Here is a 19,769-nt window from a genome sequence, read left to right as displayed (position 1 = left end):
TCTCTTTATTTACCGATGTTTATGTCTATATAATGAAGATCGCTGTGCCATGTGTGATAATGCCTTTGAAAATAACATAGTACGGTACATCGTAAGGAAGGCTCTCGTGCTACGGCAGCCGCTCTCTATACTATATCCCCCAGCTACACGCTGAAGAGACTAACGGCGTACAAGATCAATGAACCGCACACGGCTAGTGCGCATGATCAGTCGTACGGCGGCATAAGGACTGGATACGAGGGACAGTTAGTGTGCACGATGTGAGCCGTGCGGTGTGGGTTTACCGTCCTTAGTTCATGTGACGTTTGTCGGTGGCACCGCCACGACCCGTGCGGCCTCAGGATGCCAGTATTCAGGTGTTGTTACATCTTACTCGGCCTTACCTTATGTGTGTTTGAAGCATGGTGTAACAGCATTTGTGGGACGAAATTCACGGACGCTGCTTCCAGTGCCCACCTGGCTGATATCGTGTTGGAAGGCGATGTTACTGTGATAAGAGACTCGGCGAGAGGCAATTATAACGTCTCTATCAAAGTGCAACTAGTGTCACGGCGAAAAATTTTCAAGGTGTATAAAGATACATCAGGATCTGTGAAACGTGTGTTAGAAAAATCCCGTGGAGTGATAAAAGTCGGGGAATTTGGACGGGAAAACGCAGAAGCCTGCATAACGGAGATATCCAAGGATTCTTCCTATGTTTTCTTCTTACGGGCCACTGAATCTCCGGAATACTTCAGAATATCAGCATTCCCTATATCGACTTCTGTCAATAAAAAAGCCAACAAAAAATTACGTAAACTTCTCTACTCAGTTGTGTGCGACGGTTGTGGTAAGTGTAATTTCATATATATATGTATATATATATATAGTGACTGATTTCTTTCAGAACCTACGTATAGAAATAGGCCTTTCAGGCTACACACGCGACAGTACTGTACCCGAGGTACTCACGTCTGATCTTTTACGTTATGCCGTATACGGCTGTTCATATCCAGACCAGAACGGTGATAATAGTACAGTAATACGGATATTTCTGTAATAATATCGTTGCGGTTTTTCAAATGAGTTGTGGTGTAGTTCTGTTCTCAATTGCGCCGCCGCATTTCAATGTACCACTAGGAGAGAAATGTTTTCCGAGATATGGACACCTTTGCCTGTCAGCTGAAGAGAGTCGCTGTTTTCATGGTAACGGTAGGGAGACTCTGACCAGTCAGCCATCCAACCAACCATGTGCCCGACCACCTAGAGCTGATTAAGTCTTGGGTGGCTATAAATCTTTTAGGATTTTACTACAGGCTTTTCCACACCACTGCATAAGTTACTCTTATTGAATCTATTTGCACTGAAGTTAGCTTTTTAGAGCAGCACCAACCTCTTAGAGTGTCCTCAACTGCGGTGCTCTGAAATCATCTGATTCTTGGTAGATGATTTTGAAACTGGCTGATAATATAAAAGCTAGTCTGTATCCAGCATATTTGTGTATAAGCAGCTTACATGCTTATATACAAGGCAATACATTATTCATCCAGTTCACCAGCTCTCAGGTACTGACCACATGAATAAATTTGTGGTTTATTTCCCATTATTACTCAGCCCTGCAATGGCACATTTGTCCCTCACATGTAGGCTACACATAACAGAAATATGATGGTTGACCAGTGTAGTTCGGTATTGAAGCTAGGATTAAGGGATTATCTGCAGTGATTAATCAGAATTTAGGTTATTATTACCTTTGCCAATCTTCAAATAATGCAGCCATAATTACCGATTTAATCAAAATCTGCCGGGATTTCATGTAACTAATATGAGCTTAACCTCCTGCAAGTGCTAGACTTCACAAATGTGTCAACGTAAGTGATGAATATGGGATTATATACCAGGAATAAAGAGCTGTTGCGTTTGAGTAATGTTGGACTTAAACAGCTTTTCCTTAAAAAGATAAAAAATATTATTACTATGTTTATACCAAGTGTATTACACACACTGCTTTACGCTTAGCCAGTGTTTCTTCACATGTTTATCTGGGTTAAAAATGTAAGATGGTCAATTTCTGTTGAAAAAAGTATGAAGTATTGGATTGCTTCAGTGTGAATATATGCATGGAATGATGAATGAGGTAAAAAAGGTGTAGTAAGGTGTGTATGTACAGAGAGTAATTAAACATGCATGTATGTGTGTTATACAAATATCCCTGTGTGTCACATACCCAGCAATTAACAGGTTTGCATCAGTACAGTTTCTGGTGTAAACAATGAAAGAGGAAATGTCTATGAATTGTTTACAACAGGTGCAGATTCATGCAGGTTACAAAACCATACCACATGCGAATGCATGTTACAGATAAAATACTGTTATGGGACTTATGTTAAAAGTGGGTGAACTTCTTTTATAGGACCAGCTCTTAGGCATTATCATCTTTTATATATCTGATTTCACAAGGTCTGTATAAACATGTGTTTTGGTAAACATGCACTTTCAGCTATGTGTTTCTTTCTTTTTCTCTTTTTATTGAAAGTAGTGAAGGCTATTTAAATAATTTTTGATGAATCTATTTTCGTAATCAACAGGCAGGTGCTTGTCACATAATTGTAAACAGTTTTGAACTTGCATTGATATCATTTGTTTTGTTCGAATCATTTTGTTTGTTTGTCAAAATTGTGATTCACATGAGGTTGACCAACATGTACATGTTTGTCTGTTAGGCATTCTCCTGTAAATAAGTGTGCCAGAAGGATGCTTTTTCCGTGACAATTGTATTTATTTCCGGCTGGCTGTGTGGTGAGCCTGGTGCTTGCTCCCATATAGAGCCTGACCAGTATTTAGGTGTAGATGTAGAGAAGAACATATATCAGCCTACTTGACCCCTGCTCAGCTCTGTTTGGCTGTGGATCACCTTCTGGCCTGTCTGTAAACACCGATAGAGTCAAAGGTCAAGACTAACAGCTTCATATTCTGGGCCAATTTTACATCTAAGTGTCAGAATATTGGTTTGAGGTCTACATTTAGTCATAAGATATTTTGGTTCTCTGTCTGTTTGATTCCCTTTTCTGAAGCTATCTGTAAACCACTTGCTGTCATTATAATCTGTTTTCTATATTATTATTCATACATGTGTTATAACATTTTTATTATAACAGGTCAAGAGAATATGGAAACTGAATTCAAAGGAGAAGAAATGAAAATTTTGCAAAAAGCAGGAGACTTCAGAAGACTGTGTCAGTGATTTATCTGAAAATACATGTATCACCAAATAATCATTAAAACGTTTTCATTTATAGACATTAGATCATTTCAGATCTAATAGTTCACTGACACAGTCTTCTGAAGTTTCCTGCTTTTTGCAAATTTTTCATTTCTTCTCCTTTGAATTCAGTTTCCATATTCTCTTGAGCTGTAATTATAAAAAATGTTTGATTTATACAAAGTATGGAACTCTCTTTTAAATCTTCTTTAGTTATTTCACAGTGCGACTACATATACTGACAGCTAGGGTGCAGAAGCAGTTGTTTCATTAAAAGTATATTTGGGCCACTGGTTCAGTATTCAGAGGTTCTTTTCCATGTTAAAGATGCTGAAGTATAGCTTCTAACCATCAACACCAGGCTCAGCAGTGAAGCCAGATTCCATTTAATGACATACTATATAGAAGTTTCTACATGGGAGATTTAGCCACGGGGCTATGGAGGTGTCTGTAACACATGGTATGGAGAGATCAACCTCGTGAAGCCTCCCCTGAGGAGCAGTGGTTTTCCTATGGCTGAGTAATGATCCAAGGTTTTCCAATGTCTTCTGGAAATGACAAAGGGTGTCATCTTCTTGGTATTGTCCTTTAACTTACTCTTTATATGTGGAATACCCTTTGGCACTGCAAGTTATAATTGCACAAAATGTGTAGATTTACTTGATGCTAATGTTGTGGCAATTGTAGATCAGAAAGAACCTCAAGGCCTTTAATCACTTTTTCCCCTTTCTCTGGTGGAAGAAGGAAGAAACTACAAAGTTCTTTCAGATATGCCTAGTTTGTGTAAGAACAATATACGAGAGCATATGACTTTCAAATGAGTCCTGTTTTTGGATTTGTTGTCTGCATTGAAATAAATCTTTTTTTTTTGAAAACTTCTCTTCTGCATAAGCTTGAGATGAATAAGGTTCATGTTTTCTTGCCACAGAAAGGGATATCCTGAAATGAAACACGTACAGTGTTTGATTCTTGCTTGTTGGCAGGTCCAGCGAAGCCCCACAGTGCAGCACCTGAGTGTGGACAAATAAATTGGTTGTTGGGCTGTGACCTACTTTCACGTTTATAGTTTCCAATAGTTTACCTGTTGTGTTGCATGAACAGCATTCTTACTCAAATTCAAAGTGATAAATCGGCCACAAATTAAGTGTTTAATGGATGTCTGTTTGAACTTGTAATTAGTGTAAAGTGTGTCTCTATGTGAACAATGTACACTGCCCCTGGTGAAAGTTATCCAAACAGTAAAAAATTTTAGATTTCTGACAGTGTTTTTGCAGAAAACAATTTAAATACTTGTGTGTGTATTTGAATGAGCAGAGAGGGTAGTCTCTGGATTGTTGTGGGATTGATGTAGGCCTCATCAGCAGATCGGTGAGGTACCTTTGTTGTAGAGGCAGTCTGGCTGATGATGCGAGACAGGTCAGGTAAATACGGTTTGACGTCATACTTTAGGTCAGGAACTAATGCAGTTTGGTTTTTGAGAATTAGGCGTTTGTAGACAGTGTAAGGCTAAATGTGCAGGTGTATCGTTTAGTTGTGTGTGTGTGTGAGGAATCCTTGTTCATGGATGCCTGTAATCTTCAGCATATTAGCATGGTCACAGATTTCTTAGAAGTGTAATGTGATGGCGTACTGTCTTCGATTGTAATATAGCAGGAGTATACAAATGATGCATGATTGCAGGTGTTCTCAACAAGTGTTTGAGAGTATACATATATGGTTCAGAAAATCAATAATATATTGTTTGCAGAACATTGTACACATTTAGATTAAGCATAACATGAACAGTGACCAGGAAAACAAGAGATACCTGTGTGCTAATTCAGTTCTCTCTACTGAGACTTCAACTTTATTCTAGAAGATAATTATTTGTAGATTTGTCAAAATACAGTGGTTTCAATTGGGATCAGCCCAGTTTCTCCAAGTCACAAATGCTTGTGAAATGTTCTCAATTTTAGCGTGAACGTTAACGATGAATATCATTCTGTGAATTCTATAATCTTACATGTATTTACTAGAATTATCTGTCAAACAATCAAAACCGATGAGCTGACACAAAAGAAATGGATGATTTACTTTATGCTTTAATCCCATTCCTTAATGCCAAACATATTTCATGTTTTTATAGTTGACTCATTAGTCATATAAGACTTGACGATAAACCAGTTTTACAAAGGATGTAGTTTTTTTTTGTTTCATCATTTTGACAACTTGAGGTGAATTGTAGACAGAGCAATTACATGACAAAACATGTTGTCCACATTATAAATCTTCCAGAGGCTTCCAGTGAGTTACAGTGATGTAGTACATCAAATTCTGTTATTGTTTGTTTCACGATATAATATAATCTTCTACCCTTTAAAAGAATGTTACAGATACACTCCATACAGACTGATGAAATCCAAATTAAATATTATTATTCAGATAGGTTTTAGTGATGGTGTGTGAATGTTTAAGTCATCATTTCGCTGTTTTTTTTTTTTTATCTCCTCATCCTTATTTCTTAGTGCCATAATGACATAACACTTAATTTTTGTCCTGATTTCAGATAAAAATACCCTAGTATACAACCATACCATTTGAGGTTGTTCACATGCCTGGATGTACATACAGTATCTTACATGCATGTTGTATGCTTTGGGATCATATTGTTTCATAGCTTTGCAGTCCGTATCTTTACAACTGTCTTGGTGGTTGCCCTGTATTGCTGTTTGGGTTACACTGACCAGAACCCAGCTAGAACTTATCCCCCTTGCATAGATCATGATCCAAGCCTTCGAGTGACCTCTATGCTTTGGTTTGATGCAGGCTGTGATACACTCAAGAAATTCGGCTTATTATTTGCAAGGTATGCAGTAGAATTCATTTACAGCTCCACACATATCGGAAAGATTTCATATTGTTTTGATCAGAAATTGATTATTAAATCACCATTTGCAGGGTTAATTTCAGCTGTGATTTAGAAATGTGTGCCATCAGCTGAATACATGGGTGGATCAGCAAATGAAGACAGGCTGGGCAGGGCTGTGTGTTGGTGATGGGAAGTTCAGGCAGGAGCTATTGATCTCTCCATTCAGGACTCGTGCCTTGGTCCTTCAACTCTCCTGCTTCTGTAGCCATTCCTGGGCTGTCATCACACAGAGCGTCACTCACAGTTCCGATCAACTGCGGGCTTGAAATTTCCAATCATCTTCAGCTTAGATGTAATCCAAGTGTAGTGATTGAATTTCAAGGGATTACTCTTCACAAAATTACCCCACCCGCTAACGCGTCAAGTACTTTTCATTGCCCCAAAAACTCATGCCTTGACTGTGCAGTGAACAGCACAGAGGAGATTCAGTTAGATTGTCCACCCTCTACGAACATAATTTACCAAGAGATCTGCATAAACCCTATCCATGTAATACCCTGAAAAACAGGATGTGATGCCTTTTGGAATCTCGGCTTGATGACTGAATAGAGATTTCGGTTCCATGTTCGTTGTTTTTTCTGAAATAGAATTAATGTAAAGAGTTTCTATTCTCTATGCCATCAAATAGTATGAGATTGCCATTGATATACACAGGTTTTGATCAAAGTCAACCGTCTATTTTTAAATGTTTTTTGTATTCATGTTCAGACAGTTGTGTGGGCTTTTTTTGTTTCACAAATTTATAAATTAACTTAATTCAACCATGGTCTAAAAAGAAGTATTTATTAATATCAGTTGTTGAATGCCTCTAAATTGCATAATGGAATTGAAATACACTAAATGTTATGCAAAAACATGTATCATGTGATGCTTGCTTTTGCAATCCATTTATAATCCAGTTAATTCGAGATATTTATTGTCTTATGATCATACATGTAGCTTTTTCCATAATTTTGTTTTTTTCTTGATCTTTTCGCACTTTGGCAATGTTTTTGAATTTGTGTGAAGAAATTATATTGTCTGAAACTGACATAATTCATTGTATCTGTGATTGTTAATAAGTGAAAAAAAAATCAGTTTTACATGTAGGCTGGTGCAAAAGGTTTTTCATGACAATACATATATTTGAAGGGAACCCAGGAGTTAACATTATGCTGATGGAATTCTGCATTAGAATCTAGACAAAGCGACGTACCTTAATACATGTAACAGGTCCAACATGAGTCTAAACATTAAAGAATCTTCCATGTAGTGTACACTTTACAGCAGGCTCTTTTGAGTTAGATGAATGATGTTACTAAGGTGGTTTTGCAAAATATGGTAAGGGACAGAATGTCATAGTTATATTTAGGCAGGATTAATTCCACAAAGACCAACAGAAATTTGGACTTGTTTTTGAAAGTAAATGGTGAAGAACTTCATAAATTTGTCTGTTAATTAGTGGTTAATTTTGTGAAGTCTGCCCAGTGTGGAACCTTAATTTGGCGAGGTTGTAGATGAGGCTTCCTGGGTCGGCCGTCATCACCTGTCTTACCCTCTGCTCCATGCTGTTTCATATTAAATGCTGGTACTGACTAATTCTGGTGCCTTGCCAAGATGCTGAAGGCAGTCTGGTATGAGGGACAGTGGCTAGGCTTCAGACAAGCTATAAACAGCATTTCTGATGATAACCTCTGTGGATAGAGTAAGTGGATGGTGATAAGAGGGCAGGAGTTCCTACCCAGTCATGTTTTGTTTGAGTCGAGTCACAACCATGTTCTCTGAGAAGCTACATGTTGGCCCTCTGTAACAGGCTTCTTTGCTGAACTCCCTGTCTCTTTGACAGCTCCTGTTCCAACTGGGGACTCCTTTGACACCAAATTTCTACAATCTTTGACTGCCATCAAGGATGTTTCCCCTAAATCTTACACAGTTGACAAGTTTGTATACATATTTCAGATTGCACTGCTTTTAGCAGTCCTTTTTAGTACACTGTATAAAATTGGGGGCCTTCCTAAGCAGAGATGAACTTCTACCAAATCATGTTAAATGTGTGAATTTTAGTTTTTGTTTAGAGTTGGTTAAAGGAGATAAGAATATAACCATATGCTGGTCTGTTTATAACCTGCTGTTAGAGCACAGATTGCAGACTGTCATGATGTCTGTCCGGAGAGCCTTCAATTCTGATCGTTCTCAGATATATGGATTTTTTTTTGTCCTGATAGAATTATTATTTTCTGCACAAGGAAATAGATACCATTACAGTTTATTCCAGTGTAAAGATTACTGGTGATGGAGGATGATAATGCAGATGGATATAAATGGACTCATTCATGGCCAGTAGAGAGCAGATATTATTGGGCGAGTGTGCCTGCTGATTTGGAATCAGTGATCGTAAGAGCATTGTAAGTTAACATGGTTTTGTGTGAACCTTACTCATGAAGCATCTATGTGCTAATGAATATTTCAGAGTTTAATGATTGTTTGAAGTTATACATTGCTTTAGCATACTGATACAGAAAATGTCCATAATATATATGATTAGGTAAGTATATGTTGTTTCTGATGGAAACCATAACATCTAATTGCTTGTATATTTTGATAGATTTAATCACTGGAGTTCATCAGATTGTGACTGTTGGCATTAAAATACATTGAAATCATTTTTTCCCCTACCATCTACACTGTAGGAGTGATTCCTGTGGAAACATTGTGTAACCATTGTAATGATATTGATAACATTAGCACTGATTATCCTGACAAGCATGAGCATTACCAGTGACAAGGTTTATACCAGCAGCATTGCTTTTGTCTTTTGGACTGTTCCTGACAAGAACAATTGTGATGTTAGCATCCTTTGCTGACGCTAAGGATGCTACAAGCTCAAATGTACTTCCTGTGTTGTCATGCTGAAATTCTGGCACAAAGTTGTGTTTGTTTTCATCCAGTTTGCAATGTACTGTTAGGCATTGTATGGAAAATGTCATCTGGACTAACATTGATCTCTCAAGTGAGAAAATGTTAGTATTGGGATTCAAAAGTGATCAGTATAAACATGAAACACTTCATTTTGGTTTCTTAATGCATAGTATATGATGTGGCCAAACATATAAAACTACAAAAAGCTTATCAGCTTGCTTGTTTGTGTGCAGAATTGCTTTAAAGGTAAAGGCCTCTAAAATCGAAGTTGGCATCACTAAATAGACCACTTAAAACTATGCATAAATATACTCCTTTTATTTTGTTGAAGAGAGTTAAAAGTGAACATAAAGTCTGCCACTGTATGTACATAGAAACAATGATATAGGACACAGTTATCACACAAAAATATGTAAAAAATTCTATAACGTTTTGAAAGCTGAGAAGATGAGTTCAGCATTGGGGATATGGCACTGACAGACAATTCACCCCAAGTTGCCATGTTGCAGAAGCCCAAATGAACTTGGCCAACAGAAATATGGACTAGCACTGAAAGCGTCACATGATAATTGCTGTCATGTTAAAAAACCTCTGGATTGTCAGTGTGATTTTCTTATACTGAACAGACAGATATCGATGCAATAAAATGGATTTCGCGGTTAGTTTAAGTGTTAAGCTGATGCATTTTGGACCACACATTTATTTATGAGAAGAGAACTGAGAAAGGCTTCCAGTGTCACATGCGTACATGTTGGGCAGGATACTGCAGTAACTTGTGAGGGTGAGCTGGCAAGAAAACCCCTCAGGACAGTGATTGCTTGAAAAAACATTTCTGACCTTCTATCATTATTTTTCCCTAAAGTCAGCAAAGTCAGTTTTATTTTGAAATGTCTTCCCAAAATCTGAATGAAAGAGTCTGTTATCAACCAGAAGGTCCTGCTATGTTCTATAAATTGCCTGAAGTCGATACAGCCAGCTTGCCCTAATGCTTACGCCCATGCATGACGTGGACACGTAGGACCGCTAAAATATGACAGAAAGTTTTTCCAACTTAATCATGACACTGAAACGTTGGTATAACTCTTTTTACTGTGACTAAAGGATTGCTGAAATATGCTCCCAAAAATTCCTTCCCTGCTGGTGACCATCAGGAAAAAAAAGGTGATGTGACGTCAGAGTTCCTAGATATTCCTAGTAATCAAATATTTGAATGCCTTTCAACACTCTTGAATAAAAGTATTTTTACGCATGGTTTACAGTTGTCTATGCGATGAACCTTACTTCATATTTTAGCTTATTATTACCTTAACTACAGATTTCGTAAGACCCCAGCGGTCAATCTGGACATTATGAAGTCCACTGTGGTTGATAGTTGTCAAAACAACTTTGTTGGGGGGAGAGCACGAAGTAGGGAGCTAAGCTGGCCCCTAGTTTCTAGTATGTTCAACGATAAGGTCATTTCTGAATATTTCTGGCCACTTATGGAAAATGTGCATAAAAGAGAGGGTTTATTAAGAAATGTAAAATATTCCTCAAAATGAAATTTATTTTTCTTTGTTTTTGGCATATAGTTCTTTAGGTTCCTTGGAACTATACTGTTCATTTTGTAGAATTTTTTCTTTTAAACATGGTTAGTTTTATGACGGGAAAGCATAATTAATGCTGACAACTGATGCGTTGGTTACTTGTTGATGAAGTTTGTATCATTTTTTGTGTCATATATTAGGTAATCTGAGTAGCTGATTACAGCATGTGTGCAGACATGAAGGTGAAATGCCAGTATCCCACACCTCTAAAGCTGTATCCAAAACCTAGCGGTATCCCTGGCCCTCATGGGATACACAAGATGACCCAGTGATTGTATTACCTGCTATTATTACTATGTCTCTTTGCACTAGATGACCCAATGTTCTCATCTCCCAATCAGGCCTCTAGATGCCTTAGGTTTAATGTGTCAGTCAGGTTGCCATGGTTATGAAATATGTTAATAATTTCTCATGTTGCTTCTGTATAATCATTTTACCTGGTTCTTAGGCTAAAGTCTTTTATGGTCTTCACTATCTGAATCAAGTGATTTGAACTCATCTTATGAAAGGTGGATATCCAGGATAAATTTCGCCTGTCCACAAAACTGACAGACTCTGTTTAAGTGGAAAATTTCAGAGCATAAAACAACAGTCAGATATATAAATTCCGCCTGCTCTATTCTGATGTTTTCTGGTAAATGTTGAAGAATTAATGCCAGGTACACAGGTCATATTTCGGCTGGCCCCAACAATCTGTTACACAGGTGCATATTTCTGCTGGCCCTCACAAAGTCATACACAGGTGCACATATCTGATGGTGCTACAAACTGATATACAGGTGCACATTTCTGGTGGCCCATTAAACTGATTCACAGGTGCACATTTCTGGTGACCCAACAAACTGATGTACACAGGTGCACATTCCTGTTGGCCCCAACAACCTGATGCATAGGAGCACATTTTGGGTGGCCCAACAAACTGATGTACACAGGTGCACATTTCTGTTGTCCCCCAAAAACTGACGACATTGGTGCACATTGTTGGTGGCCCCATAAACTGATGCACACATGCACGTTTTTGGTGGCCCATACAAGCATAAGTGCACATTGTTGGTGGCCCCACAAACTGATGCACAGGTGCACGTTTCTGGTGGCCCACACAAGCATAAGTGCACATTGTTGGTGGCCCCACAAACTGATGCACAGGTGCACGTTTCTGGTGCCCCACACAAGCATTAGTGCACATTGTTGGTGGCCCCATAAACTGATGCACAGGTGCACGTTTTTGGTGGCCCACACAAGCATAAGTGCACATTGTTGGTGGCCCCACAAACTGATGCACATGTGCACGTTACTGGTGGACCACACAAGCTTTGGTGCGCATTGTTGGTGGCCTCACAAACTGATGCACATGTGCACGTTTCTGGTGGCCCACACAAGCATTGGTGCACATTGTTGGTGGCCCCATAAACTGATGCACATGTGCACGTTCCTGGTGGACCACACAAGCTTTGGTGCACATTGTTGGTGGCCCCATAAACTGATGCACACGTGCACGTTTTTGGTGGCCCACACAAGCATTAGTGCACATTATTGGTGGCCCCACAAACTGATGCACAGTTGCACGTTTCTGGTGGCCCACACAAGCATTGGTGCACATTGTTGGTGGCCCCACAAACTGATGCACAGGTGCACGTTTCTGGTGGCCCACACAAGCATTAGTGCACATTGTTTGTGGCCGCACAAACTGATGAACAGTTGCACGTTTCTGGTGGCCCACACAAGCATTGGTGCACATTGTTGGTGGCCCCACAAACTGATGCACAGGTGCACGTTTCTGGTGGCCCACACAAACATTAGTGCACATTGTTGGTGGCCCCACAAACTGATGCACAGGTGCACGTTTCTGGTGGCCCACACAAACATTAGTGCACATTGTTGTTTGCCCCAGTGAACTAGAATGCAGGTGCTCGTTTCTGGATTCTACACAAGGGAGATTGTTTCTGTTGACACAAATTGACCACTGCTGTTTTTCAGTTAATTACTTGTTTCAGTAATGTGGGGCTGCTCCAGGAGCATGTTGTAATTTGAGCTAGATGAATTCAGGATGCAGGTATCGATTGTGTCACAATATCAAGAACAATGACCTATGCTCCTATAGCCCTGAGAGAGGAGCTGTCTAGGAGATCAATTTCAGGTTTGATTCAGAAACCCAGTTGGTAACAGCAGTGACTACAATGTCAGTGTTTTGGATGTTCAACAAAGCTTGATTACTGCTGACAATATGGCTATCTTCCTACTACAATTTTTGTTCTCTCTGGCAGGTTTTAATATGACCTCCGTTTGCAACAAATATATATTGTTTTTGACATTGTGAAAATCTTTGATGCATGCAAAAGTTCAGCTTTTTGTTTGTGCAGAATTCCTATGTTACTACTGCTGTGACATGTCGGCATGTTTTGACAAATATTGGAGTTCAATTGACTATCCATTCAACTGAGTATTCAGGTTCCCATTTCATACACTTTGATATTTAACCCTGAGCGAGGTATTGATAAAATGATTACTGTCAGAGACTATAGTCGTCAAGTAACAGGGTGAGTGAATGCCTCTGTCCCAATCTACAGGAAGGTGCTATGTCCAGGTGAGTTAATTGGATTAGCACCTTTTACCAGCATGTTCTCCAAATGGGCATAGCTCGTCAATATAAAGTGCCATTTCATACTGATGTTTGCAGGAAATTAGTTCTACAGGTAAAAAAGGCTTGTGATTAATAGGTGTTCCATTTCACAGGTATATTACGTTTCCAGTTTTCCCACAATCAGTTAAGAGTGGGTGTGGCATTAGGTGATCTCTTAAGCCTTGCAGGCTGTCACAATTATCCGGTTTTCTTGAATTAGAAACAAACCATACCATGTGGAATGCGGGGTTTTAAACTGTGTTTGGCAAGAGTAATCCATTTGAACATGGTCGCAGAGACCATGTTATGAAATTGTGTCTTTTATGTTATATATCACATGGAGGTCAGAAACGGAAGCTATTTGCCTGACAATGCATTAACTCTGTTCCTGGGCTTTCTTCTGGTCACCATATCAGCAGATGCTTCATTTTGCCTTGTGTGTTCTAGGTTCATTAATGATGAAAGCCACTGACATTTGGCTGGACAGGTCAACACTTAACTGAGAGTGCCCGCCTGCCTCAACACCACTGACTCTTTGAAGTTCATCTGACCTTTGTCTAATAAACAATAAATTGGTCAGGTAATGACTGTGTTAACTCTGTACAACATTTATACAGATTGCTGAATAGTTTGCAGTGGAGGCCTGAAACTTGATATTTAAGCCATTCAGAAACAGACCCTTTAGATGTCTTACATTAATGGTTGTTGATACTATTGCTGCTGCAGTGGCAATTGGGTGTAATGTGAAATGGCAAAGGGGTCGAGAGCGGCCAACTGGCTGTAGAAGAGATGCTAATTAGCTGGCCTGAAAGCAAGAGGAAAATGGTGTAAGTCTCAGCTTGTACTAAACAGTGAAGGGTAGTCAGGTTGTGTGGCTGAACCATAGACCTGCCCATCTTGACCTTTGTGTTCACTTCAGGATGGTGAGGGGAGGGCAACCAGTTGAGGAAGAAGGCCAAGATGACATGATCACCTACGTGTAGGATGCCAATTGTCAGCAGTCATGGCAGCCCACTCATTGGTCACAATCATTTGTCACCTTTTTGGGGCACATTGATGTCTGATTCTATTATGGGGAATTGTAAAGGAAAGCTTTGCTTGGTTTTTATCATGAAGGCACATTGCTATTTGATTTCACATGTGCAGGCACTGGTAGTTTTGATGAATATAGTGGTGATGCTGGGTTTATCTCATTGCATTGGTGTCTGATATCTGATACAAATTTGGCATATTTACTCAAAAGTCATGTGAGAGAATTGAGCTATACAAGTTGTATGATAGCTGTGTAGACTGTAAGGCCATGGTGCACAGCATCTAGTCTAGCTATTGGTCTATTAAAGCACAGCTACAAATCTTATGCTCTTACTTAGATTTGTCTGAACAAATCTGCCTTCAGACTATTTGCTCAAAGAGATTTTTTGGCCAAAAAAATACCTTGTGATGTCTTATAAATGTTTATTGGCCTGTTTGCAGAGATTCATTTGCTGGATTATTCTTAGCAGCTGCTACCTTAGACTGTCGCTGAACACTGACTACTTATCCTCTGTTATTTTCTTAATTAACGGCGATGCTTATTTGTATCAGCTTTAAGAGGAAAGCTGTCGGGAGTCTGTATTGGAACCTTGGATGAGAATATTTCATGTACATTAGCCCAGGAGGGACATTAGTCGTGTATTTCTAAGGGGGAATTCTTCTAGGAAGATTAACTGAGCTGTGCTAGTTGGCAAGAGAATTAAAATAGTTGTTTGGCTTGTATATTGATCTTGCTTCCATATTCAAAAAAGCCATTAAGCTCTTGGGTAGGTGGGTATATGAGCATGTTGGAGATAATTAACTGGTGTTGAAAGGTGCAGGAAATCTGAGTGTAAATCTAAGGAGTTTGGGGATCTTAACAGTGATTGACTGGTAATTGACTATTTTTAACATCAAAGCAATGGGGAAAGTGTTAAGTAAGGTAGTGACAAGCTATGGACTTGTGTAAATCAATTTAGCAGTATATCATTTTGTTACTCTAGTGGATCTGTTTTTCACAGGAATGTCTCTGGGATAGAATCTTGAAAAAGTGCCATACATTACACATGTACATATATATCTGCTGTTGCATTGTTGAAATTTTTGTGAATAATAAAGCAGCCCTCTGCCTAGAGCAGAAGGTGTGCAGGTAGTCATTGGTGTTATTTATTCATAGGAAATTTAATAATGCTTGTTGCAGAGAAGACAGAATGTAGGTTAAGCTAATACTGGAGTTGCACAAGGTATGATACCCGGTTCACATATTTTTTATTTCAAAATCTTCAGACCTAAATGTGTAAATTGCTTTATGATAGATACAATCCTACTAATATGGTAAAAATCCAACAGCACACAATCCTTTGCATACATGTACACCATGGAATAGCTCAACAGGTGAATGAACTGAGAAAACTTTACAAAGGTAAGTATAGAAATGTCACAGTGACCCCATGCAGACTGTCTAAAGGGTTATACCTGTCTGCCTTGATGAATGAGGACTGAAATGTCATGTCTGTCAGAGTGTGGGTTTACATGTCATTAAAAACACAGGTAGATGTACTTACATTTCAGGTGTGTCACGGATATGGTTTTGAAAGTATGCATGGCATTAACAATGATACTCTTGGAAAACTTGGCAAGGCTCTATCATGTCATAAAGCGTCAGCATAGTAAATCATGTGTCAGTTGTGAACTAGCATCAGTTACTAGTCCATTCATAGAGTCTTAAGTCATTTGAGATGTCTTATCATATTTTGTTTTTAATAAATACCGATACATTGTTCAAGATGGTAATCTTACGTTACTACATAAGTTACACTTAGAAATGTTGGTAAATTGGAAATATTTGTATATTGTGTCAGTATAGTTAGAATCGAGTCCACGATAATATTATAGATCACGTGCAAAATGTGTAAACTATTCATCTAAAAGCTTTAAATAGATATGGATATGTGCATCACATATGTGATGACATATCTGGTGTAGATGTGTTTTGCAGCAGGTGATGTAACAGGTGTCTGCAGGGAATGTAGTCAGTGCATGAAAAAGGTTTACCTTGCAATAACATGAGTATGTATACTAGTATCTTTCTTGTCTCATAGTTTATGTCTCTCCTGATGTCTCCTAATCAAAGAAATCGACCTTGGGATGAAATGGCAGACTTCCTGCTAGATAAATTAAATGAAGTTTGGATTTCATTTGTTATCAGGAGATTTGCCTCCTCTGCTTAAATTGGCAGGTTTTCTCCAGTGATTTCAAGCTTTAGATATTTCTTCCTTGCTGAGTGTAATAGCCTGAATTGGTAAAGTGCTATTACAGAGCAGAGCTTAAAGTTTGGTCAAAAATACAGCTAATCATGTTAAAGTGTTTAAACTATTTTTGAAATCTCATGGTTTGAAAGCCTTGGCTTCAATCGGCAAAGGAAAATGAATATATGAAATATTTTCTTGTTCATGTTATATGCCCATCAGAAACTATTGGTCATTTTATGGTGTGGCATCATCCATCTTTTTGTAAGTGTGGACCTGAAATTTTTTGGTATGACCATTATAACTACAAAATGGCTTATTTTTGTTATCAAATTTCATGACGTTTTGCCACTTGCAATACCACAAGAACAAAGTCATAAGGAAAACCTGTCATATGACTTTTACCCATTTTGGCGATGTATTTGGTTTTCCTGTCAACTCTTTTTGAAGAACTGCCTCACTCAGAATTCACTCTGACGTGATTGGTGTATTTCTTCTCATTCTGAAACTCTTGTTATTCCTTACCTTACCAACTTTTAATTTTAACACGGTCACCAAAATGTAATTAACTCCAGTTAACTCTGAGTGTTCATCCTGGTTTGGGTTTAAGAATCCAAGTAATTCTCTTTCTTTATTAATTCTTTATTAACTGTGTAAGCGCAACATACGTAAAACAACTTGCGATTATTGACCTGGAACATTTTTATGGATTGACGGCTGTTATATGAATGTCTGTTTCGATGCATAAATTCAAATCAAATATTCATGAGTCGTTCAAAATTTAGTATGCTGTGTATGTGTAAGCATTATCAACATTCTGTTGTGTGCAGCATGTATACATGTAGGTTTAGTATCAGGTGATAGAGGTGAAAAACTTTTTTGGCCTGAAGATACATGTGACATATTGCACAATAAGTGGTGAGGAGAGGAGTGTGTAGCGGTTAATCCACGTGTTTAACCTGCCTGCGTGTGGAGGAGTTTGTGTCCACCCCCACACCTACCTATGTACCTGTGTACACCTGGGCGCCGGCTGTCAGAGGATATTAACCTACATAGGCTCTCTCCTGGCCAGGTATGCCATTCACAGTGATCCAGCTTGGTAATACCTGAACAGACAAGCCCCCCTAGGCCATGAGAGCCCAACCACACTCACCACAGACTGTCAATATTTGGTCAGGTTGCTTTACGATGAATTAATGTGCTTTAATAAACCAGCTATTGAACTGCTATAGGCACAGCCCACCTAATTGGCTTGACCTACCAACTCTGCCAGAGTTCAGGGCTAAATTTCAAGGAAAGACTTCTTCCTTATCTTGATAGCATACTGTCCCCTGTGCTTTTGTGAATGACAAACCCCATGAGCATGAATGACCTATGTAAGCCACACATATCAGTGGAGCAATGCCTTCAATATTTAATATATTACAGTGGACTCATATTGTTGGTATGGGTTTAAACTAATGTATGATAATGTACTGTTACTGCAGTCTGTTAGCTAGAGGTATATTTATGCAAGTAACATTTGCATGTACATGAAATGGTTTCCTCCCAGCCATCTAGCTACATTGTATGCATGGGCATGTAGAAGTTGGGTGGCGTCATTTTCTCTCTGCAGTCAGCTCTATTGTGTGTCCTCATAGGAAGACAGAAATAGTGGCCTGGAATTGACACAGGTTATTTGTGTAGACAGTGATCTATTTTAAGACACATCAATACTACTTCTACGAGTGAACCATCATGCAGGACATTAAAGGCATTCATCAGTGACTTGGTCTTATGGTTATGGGAGGGCAAATGGTTGTAAACTATGCGGAATTATATTACAAATATGCGCTGAAGTATCAACAGTTTATAATGTTGCATATCCTTTCATTCAAGTTTATGTTTGGAATGTTATGTTCTCCTCCGCTATTGAGTACCGGATATCTGTGGGTGTAAAGTGGGCAGTTAAAATGTGGAATGTCCTTGTGGGTGGATTTACCTGGATGCCCACTTTATTCGGCTCTCCTTGATGTCTAAATCAAATTCAGTATTTTAGAATAATACAAGTAATGCACCAACTTTTGATTGTGTATGTCTGACCTGTATTTGTGACCTTTGAGATTCCATGTGTGTGTAGATTTAATGTGGTTACTTATTCCCGAAAGGTGGACAGTACCATTGTCATGGTTTACATTGCCGCTGGAAGAAATTATAAGCACTTGTTCAACTTTTCTGATTTGATTGCCAGACCATTGTACCCACAGGTGTCTGGAATTTTAATTTGCTGACAAAGATATTATGTTGCAGTCAATTGTTAGATGACTTTCAGCTCGACCAGAGTTATTATGGAGTATTTAACATATTTGGGCTGTCTGTGTTTGACTGGCCTAGTCTGTACATGTATGCAAGATTCTGTGTGGATTCAGTGTCTAGGAATTTTGATGGCCCTGTTTCCCTGAAGCTAGGATGAGTTTAACACTAAGTAGGCTTTGAAAGTAAAGCCAGTATTTAAGTCTGTATATATTTCGTGTTTGGTTACAACATAAGACAAGGGCAAGTGTGAAGCCTGATGTATTGACTGCCATGCTGAACATAAATCCCAAATGTCTCTTACATAAATAATCCCTAGGTGAAATAATAAACTGGACAGCTGAGCTCTCTTTATAGATACTAGCCATGTGTAGTGCTTCTGGCAATGCATTTTAAATTGGGGTTTTTACACTGGCACCTACTGGCTTCAAACTGTGTTCTGGGTGACAATTCCATGTTTCTTGTGCTTAAAAAATATGTGAAATGTTTTCTGGATTTGTTAAAATAATAGCAACAGTTTCACCTCTAATGCACCTGTGGACACTGTATATTTTGAAACAGTTGCCCAATTAAAGTAGAGAAGGAAGGTAGCAATTTTCATAGATTGGTACTTGTGAACTGGATAGGCATTATATAGAACAGATCTACTGCATGTCATTATGGAGAGTGAAATTAAGTATAATATGTTTATAATATCAGTACCAAAGTAAAGTATTCTGGTGCCAGGTTGTGGTAAAGTTGATAATGATTGTGACTTATTGGGAATACATGTTCTGTATTAAAGATTGTGACAGTGAGTATATTTATTCAGAAAGATGTGTAAAGTAGCACAGGTAAACCTGCTTCAGGGAGGGGGAAATACCTAATTAGATGTGCAAATTTGAATTTACCACATAAAACAACAATCAAAATAAACATATTACATACCTGGGTGAAATGGCATTCACATACATTTATATACACT

At 38.6% G+C, this 19,769-nt stretch overlaps 1 protein-coding gene across 1 annotated transcript in view; it reads left to right on the top strand.

The window, feature by feature from the left end:
- The first annotated feature begins 247 nt into the window (after nt 1-247).
- The window catches only part of LOC135478818 (uncharacterized), a 51,758-nt gene continuing 32,236 nt past the window's right edge, over nt 248-19,769 (top strand). The window contains exon 1 of the mRNA XM_064758653.1: nt 248-829. Within this exon, the coding sequence (XP_064614723.1) occupies nt 343-829 (487 nt within the window). The 5' untranslated portion in view covers nt 248-342. The remainder of the gene's footprint in view (nt 830-19,769) is intronic.

The sequence above is a fragment of the Liolophura sinensis genome, chromosome 1 (genome assembly GCF_032854445.1).
Source record: "Liolophura sinensis isolate JHLJ2023 chromosome 1, CUHK_Ljap_v2, whole genome shotgun sequence".
Taxonomy (NCBI): domain Eukaryota; kingdom Metazoa; phylum Mollusca; class Polyplacophora; order Chitonida; family Chitonidae; genus Liolophura; species Liolophura sinensis.
The sequence above is the reverse complement of the archived record's forward strand: the minus strand, read 5'-3'. Positions and strand labels throughout refer to the sequence as shown.